Raw genomic sequence first — 21,224 nt, forward strand, 5'->3', positions numbered from 1 at the left:
GAAGCACAAAAACAATAAAAGGAAACACCCAAATGCAGCTCTGTGTACATTCACCATGGCAATAGTAATATCTGGGCTTTTTTTAACATGCCACAACTACGATACAATGTTGAGCACGCCGGAGAGGGCGGCTCCGGAAATTTCGGCCATCTGGTGTTCTTTAACGCGAACTGACATCCCACAATACACGCACTTCTAGCATTTCGCCTTCATCGAGGTGCTGCTAGCGCTGCGGCCGGAATGGTGAACGCCTCCTTCGTGCCAGCATCCGGCACCGCAACACCGCATACTCGGCTTGAAAACAGATATTGCTTATACGCAGTCTCTTCGTGTCAAGGAAGCTTTCAATGTATTTTTTAAACTCGTAGTGCATAGCGTACACAATCAGTTTAGCCATGGAAAAAGTATCAATCAACACACGTCACTCTTCAGTGACTTTAAACTTACAATTCGATACTGGTTACTTTAGTGTTACTTCCTGCAGTATCAGATTGCTGGCATCGTGTAAAAATATATTGGCACTTCAGCAACCTTACAAGAATAACACTCTTGGACAGAACATTGTTCATGTAATTTTTATTATAGATTCTGAGCAATTATTTACAAACAACCTAGGAACCATCAACATGAAGTATAATGTAACATTGGATCCACATATCACCCTTGTTAAATGACATAATCTCAAACGATGTGTTATTTTTTTTACTCTTGAAACGTAGATGAATAAATTGACTAGAAATGATTGTAACAACATTGCACACATTTCAAGGCCATGCTCTGACACGTGGTGCCCGAGACGGTCAAAATGTTTCAATCGATACACTCGTCATTCGCACATCAAAAGTGGTGATTGAAAAGCTCGCAAGCGTCGCATTCATATTCCACCGTCTGCAGTCTCATTTATCCCAGAGTCGCTCCGTCGTCGGGAAACCAGTTTATACCACGAAAGTGTTGACAAACAGGTTTGAATGCTGCCGTTCCGCCTTTAGGGCATACCAGAATTTCCTAGACACAGAAGGAATGGCGATCACGTCCAAAAATATGGCGATACACAGCTGAGAACACCGAGCAAAGTTTTATGGTTGATATAGAGTGGCTTTCAGACGTACGGTGAGGATGAGTTGGAGGAATGGTGGCTCGTGAATTACTTACAAGCGTAGGGGGGGGGGGGGTTGACACACGCATTACTCGCTTTTGTTTCTCAGGCGCTTGTGTACAGTGCTATCTATTGAGTTTTGACTACGTCTACCAAAAACGGTTACTTTAGGTTACTCTTTAACCTCAATGAAGAGTTTTTACCCTTTAACGAGCAATGGCTGTTTCATTAAACTTCCATGTTGTCGAACGCCGTTTAGCACCTCATGCAAATTGCTTTGTTATGTTTCAGTGCAACACGGCGTTTAACTTTCATTATCAAGTAGCACTCTACACGCGCGTTTATTTTTCTAGATTGAGTGCACTTATGTAGTGGCATTTGGAAAAGAATGAAACTTCACTGACATATGAACTTATTAGTTAGTAGTTGTCTATTGAGTGATATCACTCAGCAAGAAATGAATATGGCTCCTGATATTGTTTGTCAACAAAGTGTTCATGACACAAGATCATATGACTGAGTTATAGTGCTGATGAAAGGAAGCGTGTTCGTCGCTTCCAAGCAACCCATAGAAGTGCATTTTGAAATCTCACCCTACTCTGTTGTTCTCAGAATACATTACTAGTATGGTAGTTCCCTGCATGAAGTTTGAGAGCTATTTCACATGAACCGTACATGTCTTTATATTAAAAATATATAAAAATATAAAATGAAAAATGGGCGACACCTGGTCATTTTCTGCAATGCACTGAATCCAACCAAGGTTGCTGGTTATTCGTCACTACTGTAGCAATGTGTCAGCGAAGCCTTACTTAAGCAGGCACTGCACAACACATTTCGTCTCAGTGATGGATACCTCACACGCCCCCGTATGGTCACTTTAAATTGATAGTCACAACGTGAAAATAAAAAAGAAAAGGGGAAGCTTCAACAATTTATCTTGTTCTACTCGTATGTAAGTCAGAACTCTCCTGTCAAGATATTCCCGGAAATAGCAGTTACGAGTTATGAAATGAAAAACTGTACCCTCGATAATGTTATATTGTACCAATACTGCATTTCCAAGTCACTGCGCAATTCCTAATACAGTGAGCAGACAGTACGGCGCAAAACATTATGCAACAACTATCACGTTAGTGTTATAGCCACTGCTTCTTTTCTGATTCGTTACATTGCTTACCTATCTTATATGATCGAACCAGTTACTCCTTTAGGTTCTCTGTGTTTCCTCTTATATTCCTTTTTTTTGTGCACCGTCATAATCACTCACAGGGCAAGCTTCTCACGCACATGCTCCGGTGGCTTCGACAACACAATATACAAACGCTGCCAGCCGAGCAGGGTGGGCAGCAGCTACGATACACAGAGGAATTTCTCTCGGCGCATGCTATCCGTCATACGCGAAAGACAGCGTTTCCCTGCACAATACACGTTTTCTTTTCTGTGTCTCGTTTTGGTTTTTGAATCTCGTAATCGGAAGAGATGCCATTTGTGGATTTATAAGTAGTTAACACGCATGCTTGACTACGTTCACGCAGTGCTGCAACATATAATGCAACTATGTTGTGTCTAAGTGAAGGCCGTACATAAGCCTTTGCGTAAATGCGTATAATATCGGGTAGTCAAAAAAAAAACTTGTTTAAAGTTACTCGTAATACGCGTCACGTCTTTGCCAAATGCTGACAGTAACGTTCGGATTTCTTCACCGTCAACTTAGGCGCATATGAACTTTCGTCGTCTAAGACGTGTGCCGGTTAACATGCCTGCCTTTCTTTTCCCTCCAGTTCCTTCCTCAGACAATGGCACCGCCTTGTAAAGCGTTTGACCTTTATTTAAGTTATATTACGTATACAATGCATGCTTACAAGTAGTATCCACTAAAATTCTGCGGGTTCAGCCGGGGAAGGGGGCAATCAAAATGTTGTGGCCGCTAAAAAAGCGAAAAACCACTTGTGTCTTTCGTTACGCTCACACTCTTCAGGCTGGTGGGAGCCATTGCGGATACATAGCATTGTTTTGACGTATGGTAGATTGCTTTATAGATATCTGAAGAGTTCGCAGTTTCTCTGCATAAGAGCGTGAACGTTAAACCATATTGCGACGATCTTTTCATCAAAGCAGGTTGTGCAAGTTTCTATCATCCCGATCGTACCCAATCGTACTCTCTTCAAAAGGAGCCCCGCTCAGTTCCAGAGCATCACGCATAATCTCTACGCTCTCTTCTTTTTTTATTTTTCATGTACACTTCTTGACGTAATATTGTATCTGACGTTTTTTTTTTTTTGAGAAGTAATCCTATGCGAAAAATACGATTTGCAGGCGTACAAAACTAGGCGGACTTCCGCATATCTTCATTATAATATCCCTTTCTCTTTTAAGATTCTTTTTCACTTCTGTTATTTTAGCAACGCTATTTCAAGATATAGGAAACAGGTAAGAACTTGGAAAAAAATGCAGTTTGGTTTTATAGTATCATATTTAGGCGACAGGAAAGATCCCTCTGTAACATCGCCTTATCCTGTGGTGTGTGCTTTCAACGCTGAAGGCAGTTATAATATTAAGAAGCACCAACTTCCTCAACAAGAAGTTATCGTAAGTGTATTTTATCACCTTGCTCAGTATGTAAATACAAGCATTTAGGTCACAGACCAAAAAGGCAGCGTGTAGGCTTTCGCAATGAACGGCCAATATTTAGGTCAAAATTTCTGCAGGGAAATGCATAGTAATCACAGCTACCTCACTGTAGAAGCTTCTGTATCTTTATGGTGAAAGTTTTTTAAACTCCTGCCAGAAAACTATTGAGTGACTTAATCAATTAGGAGTGACGCAGGGCATTCGTAACCTTTGTGCAATTTCCTTTACAAGATTTTCACAAGCTATTTCCCTTGCTCAGTTCAAATGTTCACAGCGCCACGTAAGTTTTGTTGCGACACATTTTGTCTAAAGAAATAGTTGCGCGAGATGTAAGAATGCAGGGGAAAATTCTGAGAACTAACAACCCGCTGCATAAAGAACCACGTATATAGCCTTCTGCAGCGACAGCCAAGCATTTAATGGAATTAGATGCGATTTTACATTCGAAAACCACGAGGAGACGCCGACGCCATGAGAGACTGCAGATGAGACGAAGTACAGGAGTACTCCTGAAACTTTCACCTCTCAGGGACCCCTTAACGTGTGCCTAAATCTAAGCACGTCAGCTTCTAGAGTTCCGCCCCCATAGAAATGCGGCCGCTGCAGTCAGGATTCAATCCTGCGACCTTCGAACATAGAAATGTGGTAGCGCAAACAAACGGGACACAGAAAGAGTACGGCACAAGAAAGCTCTTGCTTGTGTCGTACTTTTTCTTTGCCATGTTTGTTCGCGCTGCCACGTTTCCACTATTAATCTACACCGACTAGTACGCGCATAGAGCCATTTGAAATTTACCTCAGAGAAGCGAAACATTCAAGGGAGCCACCTGGAAGCCACGCGTCATTGAAACACCATGTTATTTTTCCCATTTACTAGTGCACGCAGCCTATACGTAATAAGAAATATCGAGAAAGGTCGCGCATCTGTGAATCTGATCATATCAAGAATGGTGGTGCTACCCTGCCGACGTATTGCCTTCGGTGATACTTAATAAAATCTGTCGACAAGTCCGCACGATTGCGCCGTGATAATTCTTCGCTCGCTAGCCCTGATCCCGAGTGCGACACGTAAGACGTTGACAGGAACAAGCGTGAACGTCAACTTCTTTTCTTTTTTTTTCAGCACATCGGCATTTCACACAGCTTTCGCCTCGAAGCCGGCAAATGTCATTTGCCATGTTGACAAACATGAGAGATAAAATAAAGGCTGGCACTTAGCAAATCAAATGAGCGCCGCCAGTATGCACTTTACACTTGTTCCAAGTTCCGTGGCAAAAACGTTGACCAGTAAAGCGATGCGAAAGAAAACGCAACATTAACTATATGGAGCAAATACTCGCATGCTCAGAGAATACAAGATGCCTAATTTCAAGCACGAGCATACATCTTCGACTGAGTCATGCCGACTGTTTTAAATCCTCGCACTGGAGTCCGGCAGTGTTCTCGCTGTTCGCTCACATTTTTTCAACAAAGAACTCCTTGTTTTTCTACCTTATATTTGTTCCATAAGACCCGAACATTTAATACAGTTTCCAGAAAAGTGACGCAGTCAACAAGCGAGACTTTTATTTGCCTTACCAATTTATACCTTAAGTTGTGTACCTGTGTATTATTATTGAGCAGACAAAAAAGCTAAATTGCCTTATTCTAAGCCAATCTTGCATTAAAGAATTTTCTATAAAAGAAGAAATATTTTCCACAACACAAAAATATCATTAAAAAGTCACACATAAGCATTTGCGTCACAAGTACGCATCAAAATTACTGCAAAATTTGGAGATATAAAACATCTTATAGGTGGCAAACAACAAGTTAGTGTAACATATAAGTATTTTATGAACTTTGTGACAATAGTTTCATGTTAATAAGACAGCATGCTCAGAAAGCTGCACGTTCTGGCAGTAGAGTGAGAGCACCCGCGATGATGGTTCGACATATCGGAAATCTTTTTTATGGGGCATTTGGCTCTTATCATAATTTTTGTGGATCATCACATAGCCACAATGATAATGTCTCTGACATTCAGCCATGGCAGGCACGTTTCTTATTGAAGCGAGCATTCAAAACATGATCAGTAGTGCGACATGTGATCCATGTTTGTGCGACCATGACCAGACAATGCTTACAATAACCATGTCACATGAATGAGTGCCGCGTTTCACCATGCGAATTCGCATCTGAGAATTATCTGTTACCGTTAGCACACATGTTCTACCACCTTACCTCATATCATTACCAGTCTGTCTTATTGTTACTACACGTATCGTTATAGATTCTTTATTCGAATCAGGCGAATGTTAATAGCTCTTGCACGCGTCGTCATTCGATGCGACAAGCGTTATTCAATATCGCTCGGCCTGTCCTTTTATTTTAAGCGAATAATAGTGCGACGAAAACAGGTATGGGAAAGAAAAGACAAACTACAGCGTTGTTTCCCGTCCCTGTTTTTGTCGCGCTATTGTTCGTTTAGAATGGAAGTGAACCATGTCGCTCCATAGTCTCTTCTGACGTCCTTTCTGACATGAGTCTCTTCTGACATGCATAAAATACCAGTGTTGCTATTTTTTTCTCGTAAGTGATTATACCTTGAATTTGACAGATGAAGTGATTCTACTAAGTATTTTTTTTTCATGCATGCAGCGACTTCATACAGCGACTTCAGCGGCTTTCTTTACATACATATATATTTTACTCACCAATGTGTATTTGACAAGCATTCCCGTCTTAGAAGGTTAAAAATGCTTGGACTGAGTCTCTTCTTTTTTAACTATACTGCTTCTTTCATGAGTGAGATATTTTCATGTATATCTACCATTATTTAAGTGCCTCCGTTGTCTTCAAGCATTGTGCTGCATACTCCGCACTTTATGGACTCAGGTCTTTCTGCGTCAGCGAGCAGGGAAAGGGCAGCATAAACTTCACCCACACACATACATACAAAAAGCGTAACCACGGAATATTCTGCGCTCACCTCCTCCCAGTTTTGAAAATCAGACATTTGTGTTTAACTGGTGTGTTTTTTGTTTTTGTTGTTGTTGTTCCCGCAACCGTTAAATGCGGTGTGTCGCTGAGTAACAAGTGCTTAAGTGGCAGAAAAGGAAGCCATGGGAGCGTTTTGCTCAAGATAAAGGTAATGTCAGAAAAGAGACTGTGTGTGTGTGTGGGGGGGGGGGGTGCGTGTGTGGAGGTTCACGTCTCTTAACGCTGCAGGACAAACTGGGATCGTCCGAAAGGCCCTGTCACATCTCTCCGTCAGCATCTTCCCTGCAGTCACCGCGTTTTCGTCCCTCGCACTTCACGGGGGTGGCACTGCGATCGTGCTACCACGTCATCCGTCGGTTACAAGTTCCTTAGCATCGAGGACAGAGCGTAAGCAAACAGGGCGAAGAAAGACTGACGGTCGCACTCCAACAGCAGTACACAGCCGAATGCACGCGCACATCACACACATGAAGAGCGCTTAAGCAGTGCGCAGTCTTTTTGCTTTACAAGCACGGCGGATGCACATTCACGAGCGTACTTGCCGTACGGGCGTAGGCGACGAAATTAACCGTGGTCATGTCGTGTTATACAATGGGAGACGCGCGTCGCGACGATTCACGGCTGGCTAGCATCGTTCCGCGCGGCGAAGGTGCAGGAGTGTCGTCGTTGGGTGATCTGTGTGGCGTGTCGACGTGCGGGAGGAGGCGACGTCCACTTTCATCACCTGTGGGCGCGCACAGTCCTCAAGGCCACCAATACCGCGAGCAGCACCACCACATCCGAGACGCACACCGACGGTCGGGCTGTGGAAGGGGGCGTGGAGTCGTGTTGAATGGCGGCAGGCTTCTCACCTAAAAGAAAGATAAAAAAGAACGACGTGGTTCTTGAAGTCCCAAGCAGGTTTCCTTGAAGCTAGTTACAGTAAACAGAGCTGAGAATTGCTAGGCGGTCTTCTTTTACCAATATACAACAACATTATTTGCGTTGCTTGCACGCGGACAGTCTGTAGCTCATGATTTTTGCATACGCAGCGCTTTTATGTACTCATGAAAAAGTTTTAAAACGAAACCTAATATAGCTGCATTTCAACAGTTGACGTGTTCAGTATTTCAAAACAAAAGCGCCATGTAAATATAACACGTGAGAAGACATGACCAAGTTTAATTTTACGTAGGATAATACGTCTGCAAGTCTGAAAGCATTCTGCTCCACCTCCATTCTTGTTAACACACTAGGTAGCCCAGTGCGTATTGATGATGCCTTCGCGGAGCAGTCGCCTGCCTCATAAGTACAAGATAGTAGCTGTACGCTACCCGCTTGAGTGTCAAACTATGCAGCCGTCTCCGACGAGCAATGGGGTGATTACCATTGAGCACGAATACGGCGACGCTCGTCGCGTCTGCGTTCGACGGCCCGCAGGTGTAGTTGCCGGAGTCCGAGGGCACTGCATCGTGCACCAGCAGGCGTGACACGGCGGCGTTCCTGCCGGCCTTACGCACCAGGATGTGGCTCTTGGCCGCCTCGTCGTAGTTGATCATGCGATCGTTGTGGTACCAGAACACGAACACGGGCGGCTCGGGACTCTGGCTGATCTCGCACGTCAAGTTGATGGTGGAACCCGTCTTCAGGAACAGCTGACCCGAGCTGGCCCCCACGATCTCGGCGCGAGCCACAAGCACTCGCAGGCGCACGAACAGGCTCATCTTCGGATCCGAGCTCACCTGCGTACGTTGATGCAGCGAGAGGTTGTGGGGGCAACCTCAATCGTGGCTCTCGATAAACGTGTTAATATAATCGTTTCTGACTCGGCCACTGCCGAGCTGTGCCATGGAGCCACACACACACTTTCTTACTTTTCACGTTGATGAACTGCTCAATCAACCGATCTTATCCCACGTAAATTTTTTACACTGTCCATGCTGGGGCAAACTTTGCGTATTCAAACGAAGGTAGGCCGTGAGTAGTCAAGGTCATCGTCCTTTAAGAAGAAACAACAACAACAACAACAACAACAACGGCGGCAACAACAACGACAACAACGATGACAACAACGACGACAACAACAACAACGGTGACGACAACGACTACAACTACGACGACAACGACGACAACAACGATGGCATGAAGGACAACAACGACGACATCAAGGACAACAACAACGATGACGACGACAAAGTGAAAGTCAGTATTTATACCCACATGCCTTCTAAACACGTGACTGAAGCAGGTATAACACCCATGTGGGCAGGGTGGCGAAGATGAGACAGATGTCTTGCCTTATGAGCTCGCGGTAGTGCAGGTGTACATCAAGTGGTCGAAAGGAGAGTATAAGCGCATTCTACAATGTCTAGCTTACATTAAAGCACGCAGCGTGAAGGGTAAGCTGAACGATGTGATTAGGTAAACATACCTATCATAATAAGTTCCTGCTGACTAAAACAGTTAGTATTGCAAGTTTGTTTATATGCATAAACATAGCCGTGGTATATGATCGCTTTTTATCCAAGCATATATAATTGCCTGAGGTTTGTTTTGACAAGCTGCGAAAATTCTACTTAATGCATGGCTGCTTACCCTAATAACTATTGAATAGCCTTGTGCGTTTCAGAAAAAAAATTAAAAAATTCTGGACCACCCTAATATCGCTGTCTCAAAGGTACAGTATTTGCAGCAATTTTGTAACTGCTTGAAACCTTCATCAATAACTTCACTACGCCCACGTATGTATAGGATAATGTGAATTATACGCATATTCTGAAAGGCTTATTCATTTCTGTCCCCCGTGCCTATATTCAAAATTCAACAAGTTATCTAAATGAGCGCCCTTATGTCATTAGAGAGTAATTATTGTTGATCTGAGACAGTACTGAGCAGACAGTACTGTTTATTAACACAGATCTGAGCAGTGGAGTTAATCACTTAGCAAAAACGAAAGCATATGCTTGCAGCGAAGTTTGTCTTACGAAATTGATGATCTTGTGTTCCGAGGTGTATTGCTAAAAGGTCAAGAAAAACGCAGCACACCATTTGTAGCCTATACAGAATGTGCATCGGGGCACTAGCTGTTGTAATGTCATGCAGGATAGAGTGTTAGACAATATTCAAGTAAGCGTATCCAGCCGTTCAACAGTCCCAATAGCACTCTAGAAAGCAAACACCAGTGTCGTACGCAAACAAACACTTACCGTACTATCCCTAAACGGAAGTGTTAGTAAACACAAAAGCCTGTTTTCTCTGAGCGCGATCATTGGTCCAATCACCGCTTGTCACACAAGAGGCACGCGAATGCGTGCACAGCAGTGACTAGAAACACATGCGACTTCCACGTCTCTCGCTCGCTGGATTTCGTGCCGGCTGATTGTGCCCCCGTGATCTCCCAAGAAAGCGCAGCTCTGGTTGACTGGCTCGCCCTACGCCATCTCCTGACGCCGACAAGGGCTCTCGCTGAGTGGTGCCCCGTCCTCGGACTCTTGCGGCTGTGTCCATCTTTCCCATCTTTACCCTATTTCTGTATGTGGGTCTCTCTGTCCCTGCCCCTATCTTTATTCCTATCCATTTTATTCCTCCCTATCCCTTTTAGTCCCCCTTACCTCCATCCCCCGTGAGTCGCTGTTGAAGTGTCGCACCATGGTGCAGGCAATCACTGGCTCACTTTTCTCTTCTTTTTTCTCTTTTAAGAATCACTTACACGAAATACTTTCACGTGGGCCATCTGCTGCAACAGTTCATTAGGCTGAGCAAGTGACAGTTTTCTAGAATAAAACATTCTATATGACCTTCACCCAATACGGCAAACGTAGAGAGAAAGACCCTCGTTTTTTTGTTACGTATGCTTTCACACGTTACGTAATCCGTAAAGGTACACCATCTCACCTGGCACTCGTAGAGTCCCTGGTCGTTTAGCTGAGCGTAGCGTATCTGCAGCGCCCAGTCGTTGGAGCGTTCTAGGTGGATGGCCTGGAATCGCGGGTCCTGGACATACGTGTCCAGGCCCACCGTCAGCACGTGCAGGTCTTTGCGCCTGATCCACGTTACCTGCATGAAAGGAAGCAGTTCTCTGTCGGAGTTTTCAAAAACAAAATACAGAAGAAACTTCCGATAGCTTTGTCGAATTTACAATGTTGTCGACTCAGAGCCAAATATAAAGTTGCTGGCCCAAATTTTGAAAAAAAAGAAACACAACAATCAGCCCGGCAACACAAGCACAACATGAAAGTTGTGCGCACAGACTGCGACATAGGCGTCCGTGCATTTATAGATCACTGATATCTTTTCCTCTCTCTCTCTCTTTCTGTGTGTCAAACGCTTTCTCATTCCCCCAGCATAGGGTAGCAGTTCGACATGCGTCTGGTTAACCGACCCACCTTCTCCCTTTTGTTTTCTCCCTTCCCAAGCCACAAAAGCTACTTATTTTTTACCCTCCATAAAACTGAAACAAATCACATCATGAGTGCGAAACAAACATGAACTATTTCCTAGTGTTAACACATCTACTGCAATAAAGTTCGCCATCCTCCACAAAGTTGACTGATGTGTACAGAATGGAGTTTAGACGTTCAGCACATGGATTCCAAACCACATATTGTAACGGTAGGATGAGAACGACGAAGAAGACAAAGAGGAGGACGATGTTGTCAGATCTGTGAGCCAACTGGGCGCCATCTTGTCCACCACCGAGTTTATTCCTCGTTTTATAAAGTAAAGTTATTCTCCCGTAACATCATTGGTGGAGGAGCCGGGGTACTCACTTCACGCAAAACGGAGCTTCGTAGCGGGCGCCTAGTGGTCTCCCCCATGGCGACTGAAGTCAACAATGCCGACCCTTCCCCGACTACCGTGCCTTCTCCAACTACGTCCGTGCTTTCTCCAACTGGACCGTCAACCCTCATCTTGGAGCCCCCGAGAGATCCAGGTACCTTTTCTGGCACTGATGGCATTGACGTAGAAGCCTGGCTGAAGTCATACGAACGAGTGGGTGTACGTATGCGATGGGATCCAACGCTCATGCTGGCCAACGTGATTTTTTATCTCAGAGGTACCGCAAAGGTCTGGTACGAGACGCACGAGGAAGAACTGACTAGCTGGGAGTTATGCAAGCAAAAGCTCCGGGAGCTATTTGGCAGGCCTGTGGGAAGTCAACGCGCCGCCCAAAACGAGCTCGCACGTCGAGTTCAGACGTGCACCGAATCATACCTCACGTACATTCAGGACGTGCTCGCTTTGTGCCGCAAGGTAGACTCGCAGATGTCCGAAGCCGATAAGGTTGGCCATATTATTAAGGGCATAGCAGATGACGCCTTTCACCTTCTTGTGTTCAAGAATTCATCTACGGTCCACGACATTATTTCGGAATGCCGGCGCTTTGAAGAAGCGAAGAGCCGCCGTGTTCTCCACCAGTTTGCCCGGCTTCCAAACACGGCTGCAACATCCACATGCGAAGACCCTCGCCTACCTTCTACGGAAAGTCCCGGTGACGTTGTCCGTATTGTCCGTCGGGAAATAGAAGCCGCAGCTCCACTCGTGTCAGCCTCCCCCAACTCCGAAAGCTATCACGCCACCGTCTCTCTCATACAGACCGTCGTGAGGCAAGAACTGGCCAACGCCGGCTTAAACGTCTGCTCCATTCATCGTCCAGACTACGCCCCACCAAATCCACCCGTGACTGTTCCGCCCAACCGACGTTTTTCTGCCAGCCCACATTATCGCGACCCGGCGGTATGGCGCACCCCAGACGACCGGCCGATATGCTTCAATTGCGGTCGTATAGGCCACATTTCGCGTCACTGCCGTGCTTGGTCCAGCTCTGCTCCGTGGCCTCACCCTCCGCCCCATCGCCCACCTGCCTGGAATTCACGCTCATCACCGAAAACCGAGCCGCTAACGCCTGAGAATTCCTCGCGCCCCCGATCCAGCCGCTCCCCTTCGCCGCAACGCCGTTTCTCCCGCTCGCCCCCATCTCGCCGATCGCCGTCCCCAAGCTCGTTCCGGCGTTCACCTCCGGAAAACTGACGGGAGCAGCTCTTGGAGGTGATGCTGCAATACCGACCCGATGCCAAAATCCTCTACTGACCTTGCCCGCACATCAGAACCTTATCAATGTTGACGTCGACGGTGTACCTACTACAGCCCTCATTGACACTGGCGCACACGTGTCTATCATGAACGCTGACCTTAGAGCACGGCTGAAGAAAGTCCTTACTCCTGGCCCAACTCCTGTGGTCCGAACGGCCGATGGTGGAAAAGTCGCCGTAATTGGTGTGTGCTCAGCTCGCGTCAGCGTCGCCGGACACCACACATCAGTTCTGTTTTATGTTTTAGAACACTGCCCTAATGACATAATTTTGGGCCAAGACTTTTTGTCTGAACATTCGGCCTTGATAGACTGCTCTGCCGGTATAGTGCAACTCGCTCTACCTAATGTTGTTGATCCTCCAAGTTGCCCTCCAAGTCGGCTTTGTTCTACAGAACACGTGCGTCTCCCTCAACGAACAGTAGCTTACATAGGCGTCTCCCCTGTTCCACCTGTCCCAGACGGTGTTTATATTGTGTCCCCCAATGTTGACGTCCTGCTTTCGCACAACGTTGCGTTTCCTCACACCGTCGTCACTATTACGGCCAATGCATCCTGCCTACCCCTAGTGAATTTTTCACTATGTACACAAGTCCTCCCTCGTGGTATATCTCTAGCCGAGATCGTGCCGGCGGCAGAGTGCCATATTTGCACTCTAAGTTATGACAGCATCCCGAGTGCCGAAAAAACTTCGTCTACTCCTCCATCAGACCAAAGTGTGTTAACCAAGATGATTGCCCCCGACTTGCCGAAAGAACAAGCTAACGACCTGCGTTCCCTGCTTGCATCTTTTTGGGACATCTTCGACCTTGGCGACCGCCCACTCGGCCAGACGTCCGTTGTTAAGCACCGGATTGATACAGGCGATACGAGTCCCATCCATCGGAGACCCTACCGTGTTTCCCATGCAGAGCGGCGCATCATCCAACAGGAGGTCGACAAAATGCTTTCTCGGAATATCATCGAGCCTTCATGCAGTCCCTGGGCGTCCCCTGTTGTACTTGTAAAGAAGAAGGACAACAGCTGGAGATTTTGCGTCGATTATCGCCATTTAAACAAAATAACGAAGAAGGACGTCTACCCTTTACCACGCATAGACGATGCCCTGGATTGCCTTCACGGCGCAAAATATTTTTCCTCCATTGACCTTCGCTCTGGGTACTGGCAGATTGCCGTTGATGACATGGACCGTGAGAAGACGGCGTTTATCACTCCCGACGGCCTTTACGAGTTTAAAGTGATGCCATTCGGTTTATGCAATGCGCCCGCCACATTCGAACGTATGATGGACGCTCTGTTGCACGGCTTCAAGTGGTCCATCTGCCTGTGCTACCTGGACGACGTTATCGTTTTTTCGCCTTCTTTTGCGACGCACCTTGAAAGGCTATCGAAAATCTTATCTGTCTTTCGTAAGGCGGGCCTGCAACTCAATTCGGCAAAGTGCCACTTCGGCCGTCGTGAAATTTCTGTCCTCGGACATCTCGTTGATTCTGTAGGGGTTCGCCCTGATCAAGATAAAATACGCGCAGTAAGAGATTTCCCTGTACCAACCTGTACCAAAGACGTTCGCAGTTTCGTTGGCCTCTGTTCTTACTTCCGCCGCTTTGTTAAAAACTTCGCCGACGTAGCACGCCCTCTCACTCAACTTCTCAAAAAAGACGCTGGCTTCATCTGGGGCCCTGAGCAAGCAGATGCGTTTCAAAATCTAGTGTGTCTGCTTACGTCTCCGCCTATCCTCGCCCACTTTGATATCTCATCTCCAACAGAAGTTCGTACAGACGCAAGTGGCTATGGCATCGGTGCAGTCCTCGCCCAGAAACAACAAGGACGAGACCGTGTTGTTGCTTATGCCAGCCGCCTTCTTTCGCCTGCTGAAAGAAAATATTCAATAACTGACCGGGAATGTTTGGCACTTGTTTGGGCAGTCGGTAAATTTCGTCCCTATTTGTACGGCCGGCCATTCACAGTAATCACAGATCACCACGCCTTGTGCTGGCTTTCGTCCCTTAAAGACCCTTCCGGCCGTCTTGGCCGTTGGGCGCTGCGCCTTCAAGAATTTGATTACTCAGTCCTGTATAAAACCGGCCGCCTGCATCAAGATGCGGACTGCTTGTCCCGGTATCCTGTCGACCCTCCAGACGGCGACTCCTCTAAAACCACCCTTCCTGTCGACGTTTTCTCTCTATCCGCGTTTCATGACATTGCAATCGAGCAGCGACGAGATACTTTCTTGGACGGTATTATCCGAAGGCTCACATCGGTGAGGCCCGACCCTTCCCTTCGAATGTTTGAAATACATGATGGTGTATTGTACCGTTGCAATATGCGTCCTGACGGCCCCGAAAGACTACTCGTCGTTCCCATTCAATTGCGTCACACTGTTCTCGCCCAGCTTCATGATGCACCTACAGCGGGTCACCTCGGCGTGTCACGGACCTACGACAGAGTTCGCCGGCGCTTCTTCTGGCCTGGCATGTACCGCGACGTCTGCCGTTATATTGCAGCCTGCGACCCTTGTCAACGACGGAAAAAACCAAATGCCCCTCCGGCCGGACGTCTTCAGCCACTGCACATACCACGAGACCCATTCTACCGTGTTGGCGTGGACCTGCTTGGCCCTTTTCCTACGTCAGCTGCGGGTAATCGGTGGATTGCAGTAGCAACCGATTATGCTACCCGATACGCGATCACACGGGCCCTTCCAACCAGCTGTGCAACTGACGTGGCCGATTTCCTTTTGGAGGACGTCATCTTACATCATGGCGCCCCTCGACAACTCCTTACCGACCGAGGCAGCTACTTCCTTTCCAAAGTGGTTGATGACCTCCTCCGCTCCTGCGCCACTAAACACAAGCTCTCGACTGCTTACCATCCACAAACAAATGGTCTAACGGAGCGCCTCAATCGCACTCTCACCGACATGCTCTCCATGTATGTCTCCACCGATCACCGCGACTGGGACACTACGTTACCGTTTGTAACATTCGCGTACAATTCTTCCAGACACGACACCGCTGGGTTCTCTCCTTTTTTTCTGTTGTTCGGCCGTGACCCTGCGCTACCTTTCGACACCCTCCTGCCGGCCGGACTAAATGACAAGTCTCAGTACGCTCGTGATGCAATAATGAAGGCCCAAGCGGCACGCCAAGTTGCTCGACGACGCTTACTGGACTCCCAGGACAATCAGAAGAGCGTATACGACGCCCGCCATCGTGACGTCCACTTCACACCCGGAGATCTCGTTCTGTTATGGTTCCCCTCGCGCCGCGTTGGACTTTCGGAGAAGTTACTCCCACGCTATTCAGGTCCCTACCGTATCTTACGCCAAGTAACTGACGTCACATACGAAATCACCCCTACGGACCCCGCCATCATTCACCCTCACACTGACGTAGTGCATGTTACGCGACTCAAACCGTATTACTCCAGTGCCTCCTGATTAGCACCGGGTCGGTGCTCCAGCCGCCGGGGAAATCATGTAACGGTAGGATGAGAACGACGAAGAAGACAAAGAGGAGGACGATGTTGTCAGATCTGTGAGCCAACTGGGCGCCATCTTGTCCACCACCGAGTTTATTCCTCGTTTTATAAAGTAAAGTTATTCTCCCGTAACAATATATATGCATTTTCGAGCAATAAATCGGTATATTTGCACAGCGGCGTCCTTGTGTGTGCCCTTGCAAGGGTTTGTCCTCGTGCTTGCAAGTGCGCAGCCACCATCGATCATCTAAACAAATGGCAGCGGCGCATACGTTCGACTGTATTCGTGGATGCTCGTCAGAAATTGCGTGCAACTGGCCATGACGATGCCAACCATGAGCGTAAGTGCACCTAAGCGAAATTCCTTTGCAATGCATTCTAATTTAATGCGGTAAAGAAAATGCTCACTGGGTCCTTTACGCATTCTCTTATGACAAATAGAAGTCCAAAGCCACCACTTTCTTTTTCTTATCAGTCCATGCAACAATCTTCGCCCCCATGCATGCCTAAAATGTTTCTGAACCTAGCGTGGTTTCGCCCTGCCTCCAAGATAAGAGGTATTGCGCGGTTTTGCACCACACCTGGTTTTGCACAGCCTCCGTGATCAGTACACCTTTGACCAAGAGACAATGTCACGTGATGACGTCCCAGTGACGCCATAATCTCCTCATAATGATGTCACAACAACGTCAAAGAAATTTGTCAATCCGCGACATCGTGACCACTTCACATCTAGACGTCATGACGCGATTAATTTTTGCATCAGAAGCGTCGACCCCACCAACGGGGGTGTCGACGCTACTGATGCATTTGCATGTTTGATGACGCACCTAAACGCCCGACCGCACGTACGCGTTGCAGCGAGTCAGCGCGTGGTTAGTTCACGTAACGTAAGTTCACGTCAGCGCATGGTTAGTTCACGTAATGTAAGTTCACGTCAGCGCGTGGTCAGTTCCACGCAATCTTCGTAAGGAGAAACAGGGCTGGCAGTTTGGGGTAGCCACTCACCCGGTTTCTCCATATAAGAAGAAGGGCACGGCGCCGCGCCAAAAGCCGCGCGCTGCAACGCGTCCGTCCTTCAAGCTTTCGCGTTAAGACTCACCGTCTTGTCGCCCAGGTTGTTGACCATGCAGCTGAGGTACACGGTCTGTCCCAGCTGGGTGGTGACGTTACGTGGCGTTGCGGGGTCAAAAGACGGCGCCGTGTGTCCCGCGAACGGCCAATAGTCCGGCGAACCGACGTAGCCCAGTTGCTGCTGCTGCGGTGGCACCGATTTGAGGATGCGCGCTGGCTCGGCACCGTCTAGCCGAAGTGTCCGCGGCGGCTTAGCCCACGGGGTCTCTGCGAAAACAAAGAAAAGCTAATTGTGCAATCATGAATGACTAAATAAACCGAGAAATTCGGGGAAAATATGCGGCACGAAAATGGGACGCCCGAAAGCGCGGGTACATGCAGGGTACATGAAGCGGAGAACAAGAAGAAAGGCAATGTCTGGCCCTAACGTTAAAATGAAGAGAGTGCCCCGCTCTGCTTGTGCTGGCATGCACGCTACTTCATTTTTGCACACAGTCATGTCCGCATATACAGAAAAAAAGAACAGCAGTGAATTCGATATATCTTACGGTTAGTACAACACTTTTAAAGAATTCGCGGTATTTACGCAGTCAATTTTAGTGGACACGTAAGCTTCACTGCAATATTTTACAATAATGCATAGAAGGTGGCTTCACGGCAATGCACAGAGACTATGTTGTTGTTGTTGTTGTTGTTGTTGTTGTTGTTGTTGTTGTTGTTGTTGTTGTTGTTGTCTTTTTTTGGGCCGTTCAGTGTTGGAAGTGAGGAAAGTAATATATTCAGGGAAGTCAGTTCTGCGCGAGACAGTATGGTATCGTCTTCAAAAAGCGCCTCTCTCATTTTCCTACGCAGCTGTGCCAACTTCTCGGGCGCCAGCCGCCTCGACAGTGCGTGTTGATCGCAATATTAAACTAATACTTTACTCATGATGGTTCAGCGAACTGGGAGCGCGGGGATGAACACAGACACAAAACAAAGAAGAGGCACACAGCACGAGTGCCTCCTCTTTGCTTTGTGTCTGTGTTTACCCCCGCGCTCCCAGTTCGCTGAACCATCATTAATTACCAACTAGCCCACTTTTCCATCCTATTGTAATACTTTACTCAGCATGCTTCTCGCAATGCATGGTTACTGTACGCAGCGGCGACAAAGAAGACTTCTTTTTCTTCTGTACGTTTGTATTTGTAAAAGGTTATCCCCAGCTTTATGGAAAACAGCAGCTTCTTCCATCTCACTAACAAAGGGAGCGGAGGATTAAAGAGAAGCGATCGGCAACCACGCACAACGCGCCGACCGGTGCGACAACCAGGAATCACGGCAGGAAGCATGTGTTGGCAACATGCATAGTTGCACACGGGGCCCTTCTAATGACACCACCTGCTCTCCCAAGTGCACGCGAGAAAGTCCGCTTTCGTGAGGAAGCGGCCACTTCTTCTGTGACAGAGCCAACCTTCTGGGGTGTTTCCCCCTTCCTTTCACGTTATGACAGAACCGCGACATGATTATGAGACGCGTCGTACTGGTCGGGCTTCGGAAACATCTAACATATGGCGTTGTTTAACGCACATTACACAGGCCTTCATCACATCAATCGAAATGCAGCCACCATTTCGCCTCCGTGGAGTCACAATCACCGCGACGGGAATCGAATCCTCGACCTTCGAGTCATCATGCCGAGAGCCGCAACCACTGCACTAACACGGCGGACTCCGGCTGCCTAGTGTTCGATACGCAGTGTTCAGGCTGGTTTTGTTCTAAGAAGCCGAACATTTTCCAGTACATTGATGTTACGGCATAGCCGCATTCAGAAATAGTTCAATTTACCCGCGTTCGATATAGATGATCTGATTGATATATTGGGTTTAACGTCCCAAAACCACCATATGATTATGAGAAACGCCGTATAGTGGAGGGCTCCGGAATTTGTCTACCACCTGGGGTTCTTTAACGTGCACCCAAATCTGAGCACACGGGCCTACAGCAATTTCACTTCCATCGATACGTTCGATATAGTTGGATTTGACCATTATAAACTGCGTTTGCCTGCATTCGTATTAATATAGGTGTTATGTCATCCTACTTTTGTTACTCGACATGCATCTAGGTGTTTTTGCGCTGACTGTATTCATGAAACTGGTAGCAACAAACTTCCTGCAGAGGTTTATGGTGCCAGTCTTTGTGATTAGTATACAATCCTGTTCGATGAAAACAAAAACCAAAACTAAAATAATACAATGTGCAAGTAAGTTTGGCTATACGCGGAGGGGGATGCCTGCACTAATGTAACAGCCCGGCAATCTGGTTATAGACCGGCAAGATGGCGCAAAAGTGCCAGAAAGGAAGGAAGCTCGAAATTTAGGCATACAAAGTAACGAATAAGAAAGTTTGAAAAGCACGAGCAAATGAGGCTCTGCAAAGATGACGCAAAACGTACGCTTTCTACATTGTGTTAAAGAGTGGGAGTTGTGCCCCCGAGGCTCCTGAGGAACGCTATTAAGCCACGGCTGTCCTGGTTAAACGATGGCGGCTGTTCGGCAAATGTACTGCGCAATGACCGAAACGCATGCTTCCATTAACGCGAGACAGGACGAACCGACCAACGATCCGAGAGCTTAAGGTGCGACTTACTATCACCGTGGACCCTGACAGAGAAGCAACGGTAGAACCCGATATGGGGCTTTTCCGTAGGAAGCCGCCACCAAATCAGCACCATTACATCTCGTCCAAATGGTTGTCCCAAGAAAATACAGCGGATAGTTGTGTGCCTTCGTTTCGGTCTCCTCAGTCATGCATGAAAAAAAACGGAGAAATCGCCTTAGCTGGCTGGACGAAACAGTCTGTCGTTAGCGATGCGCTACGCTGTGAAGAATAGTGAGAACAGTGAGCGGTAGCTGTTGCGCCGATGGTAAGCACCCCGAGCACCGTTCTTTCCGACACGTGCTGAATTAGACCTTGTTCGGCGTAATTCGGTGGCTGTGAGAGCCGTGCGGGATGAAGTCGTGCATGTCATGACTGTTCGCGAACATTACACATAGAAGAAATTTGCCATGCTAACGAATAAGAATGGCTTCCAATATGGACGCACATTTTTCCTACAACGACGAGCTTTCAGCTGCTTCGGGACGCTGGAGATATACGAATCCATTAGCGCATTAGAATACTGCGAGTGGTTTAGTGTGCATATTTTTTTTTATTCAACAATACTGCCTGCCACATTCGAGATCATTGCAGGAGGAACACATGTTAGAGTATCGCCTAATTAAAGGGACAAAATAAAATTCGGATAATACACTCAAAACTATTTAAAACAAGACTACATTAACTTACTGCTGCAATAACTATACAACAGCGCCCACAGAAAGCCAGAGGATCATGAACAGTAAAAAATGTAAGTATATCGCACGATAATGCGCCTTTCCAAATACGTTCACATAAAACAGGAAAGAGAGAAAAAGAAAATAGACTCATTCAGTCGCGGCAAATACATTTAGGTACAGTAACTGTAGTATTAAAGCATAATTTTTATGTACATTAATACAAAAACAAAACGGTGCACAAATGCGCAACAGCTTGAACAAAAGAGAAATATTAGAGTACTTCGCACAATTATCAGCATCTTCAGATACATACATATAAGCAAAAAAAAACTCATTAGTCGCAGCCGATGCAATTAGGTACATAAGCACAACATTTCGATACACTCTTGCATTCGCGTTCACGAAAAAAAAAGAAAAGGCTGACTTACTTTCGGATGATAACACTGCACAGTAAAGTATAATGTCTGGGAGGAAAAAAAAACAGAATGGCTACTGCATCTGCTTGGTCATCAGCATCTTTTTGCAATGGTGTTACAAAATTACTTATATACTTGCAATTAGTCATCGTTTT

The 21,224-nt window shown here is 46.8% G+C and overlaps 1 protein-coding gene across 1 annotated transcript in view; it reads right to left on the reverse strand.

Moving 5' to 3' along the window:
* Positions 1-560: 560 nt before the first annotated feature.
* Positions 561-21,224, reverse strand: part of LOC119187261 (cell adhesion molecule DSCAM) — a 168,105-nt gene continuing 147,441 nt past the window's right edge. Inside the window, exons 4-7 of the mRNA XM_037435451.2 lie at positions 17,365-17,603; positions 10,586-10,747; positions 8,079-8,433; positions 561-7,563 (exon numbers count right to left, since the gene is read on the reverse strand). Coding sequence (XP_037291348.2) covers positions 7,433-7,563; positions 8,079-8,433; positions 10,586-10,747; positions 17,365-17,603 — 887 coding nt within the window. The 3' untranslated portion in view covers positions 561-7,432. The remainder of the gene's footprint in view (positions 7,564-8,078; positions 8,434-10,585; positions 10,748-17,364; positions 17,604-21,224) is intronic.

Source organism: Rhipicephalus microplus, unplaced genomic scaffold (genome assembly GCF_043290135.1).
Source record: "Rhipicephalus microplus isolate Deutch F79 unplaced genomic scaffold, USDA_Rmic scaffold_52, whole genome shotgun sequence".
In the NCBI taxonomy this organism is placed as follows: domain Eukaryota; kingdom Metazoa; phylum Arthropoda; class Arachnida; order Ixodida; family Ixodidae; genus Rhipicephalus; species Rhipicephalus microplus.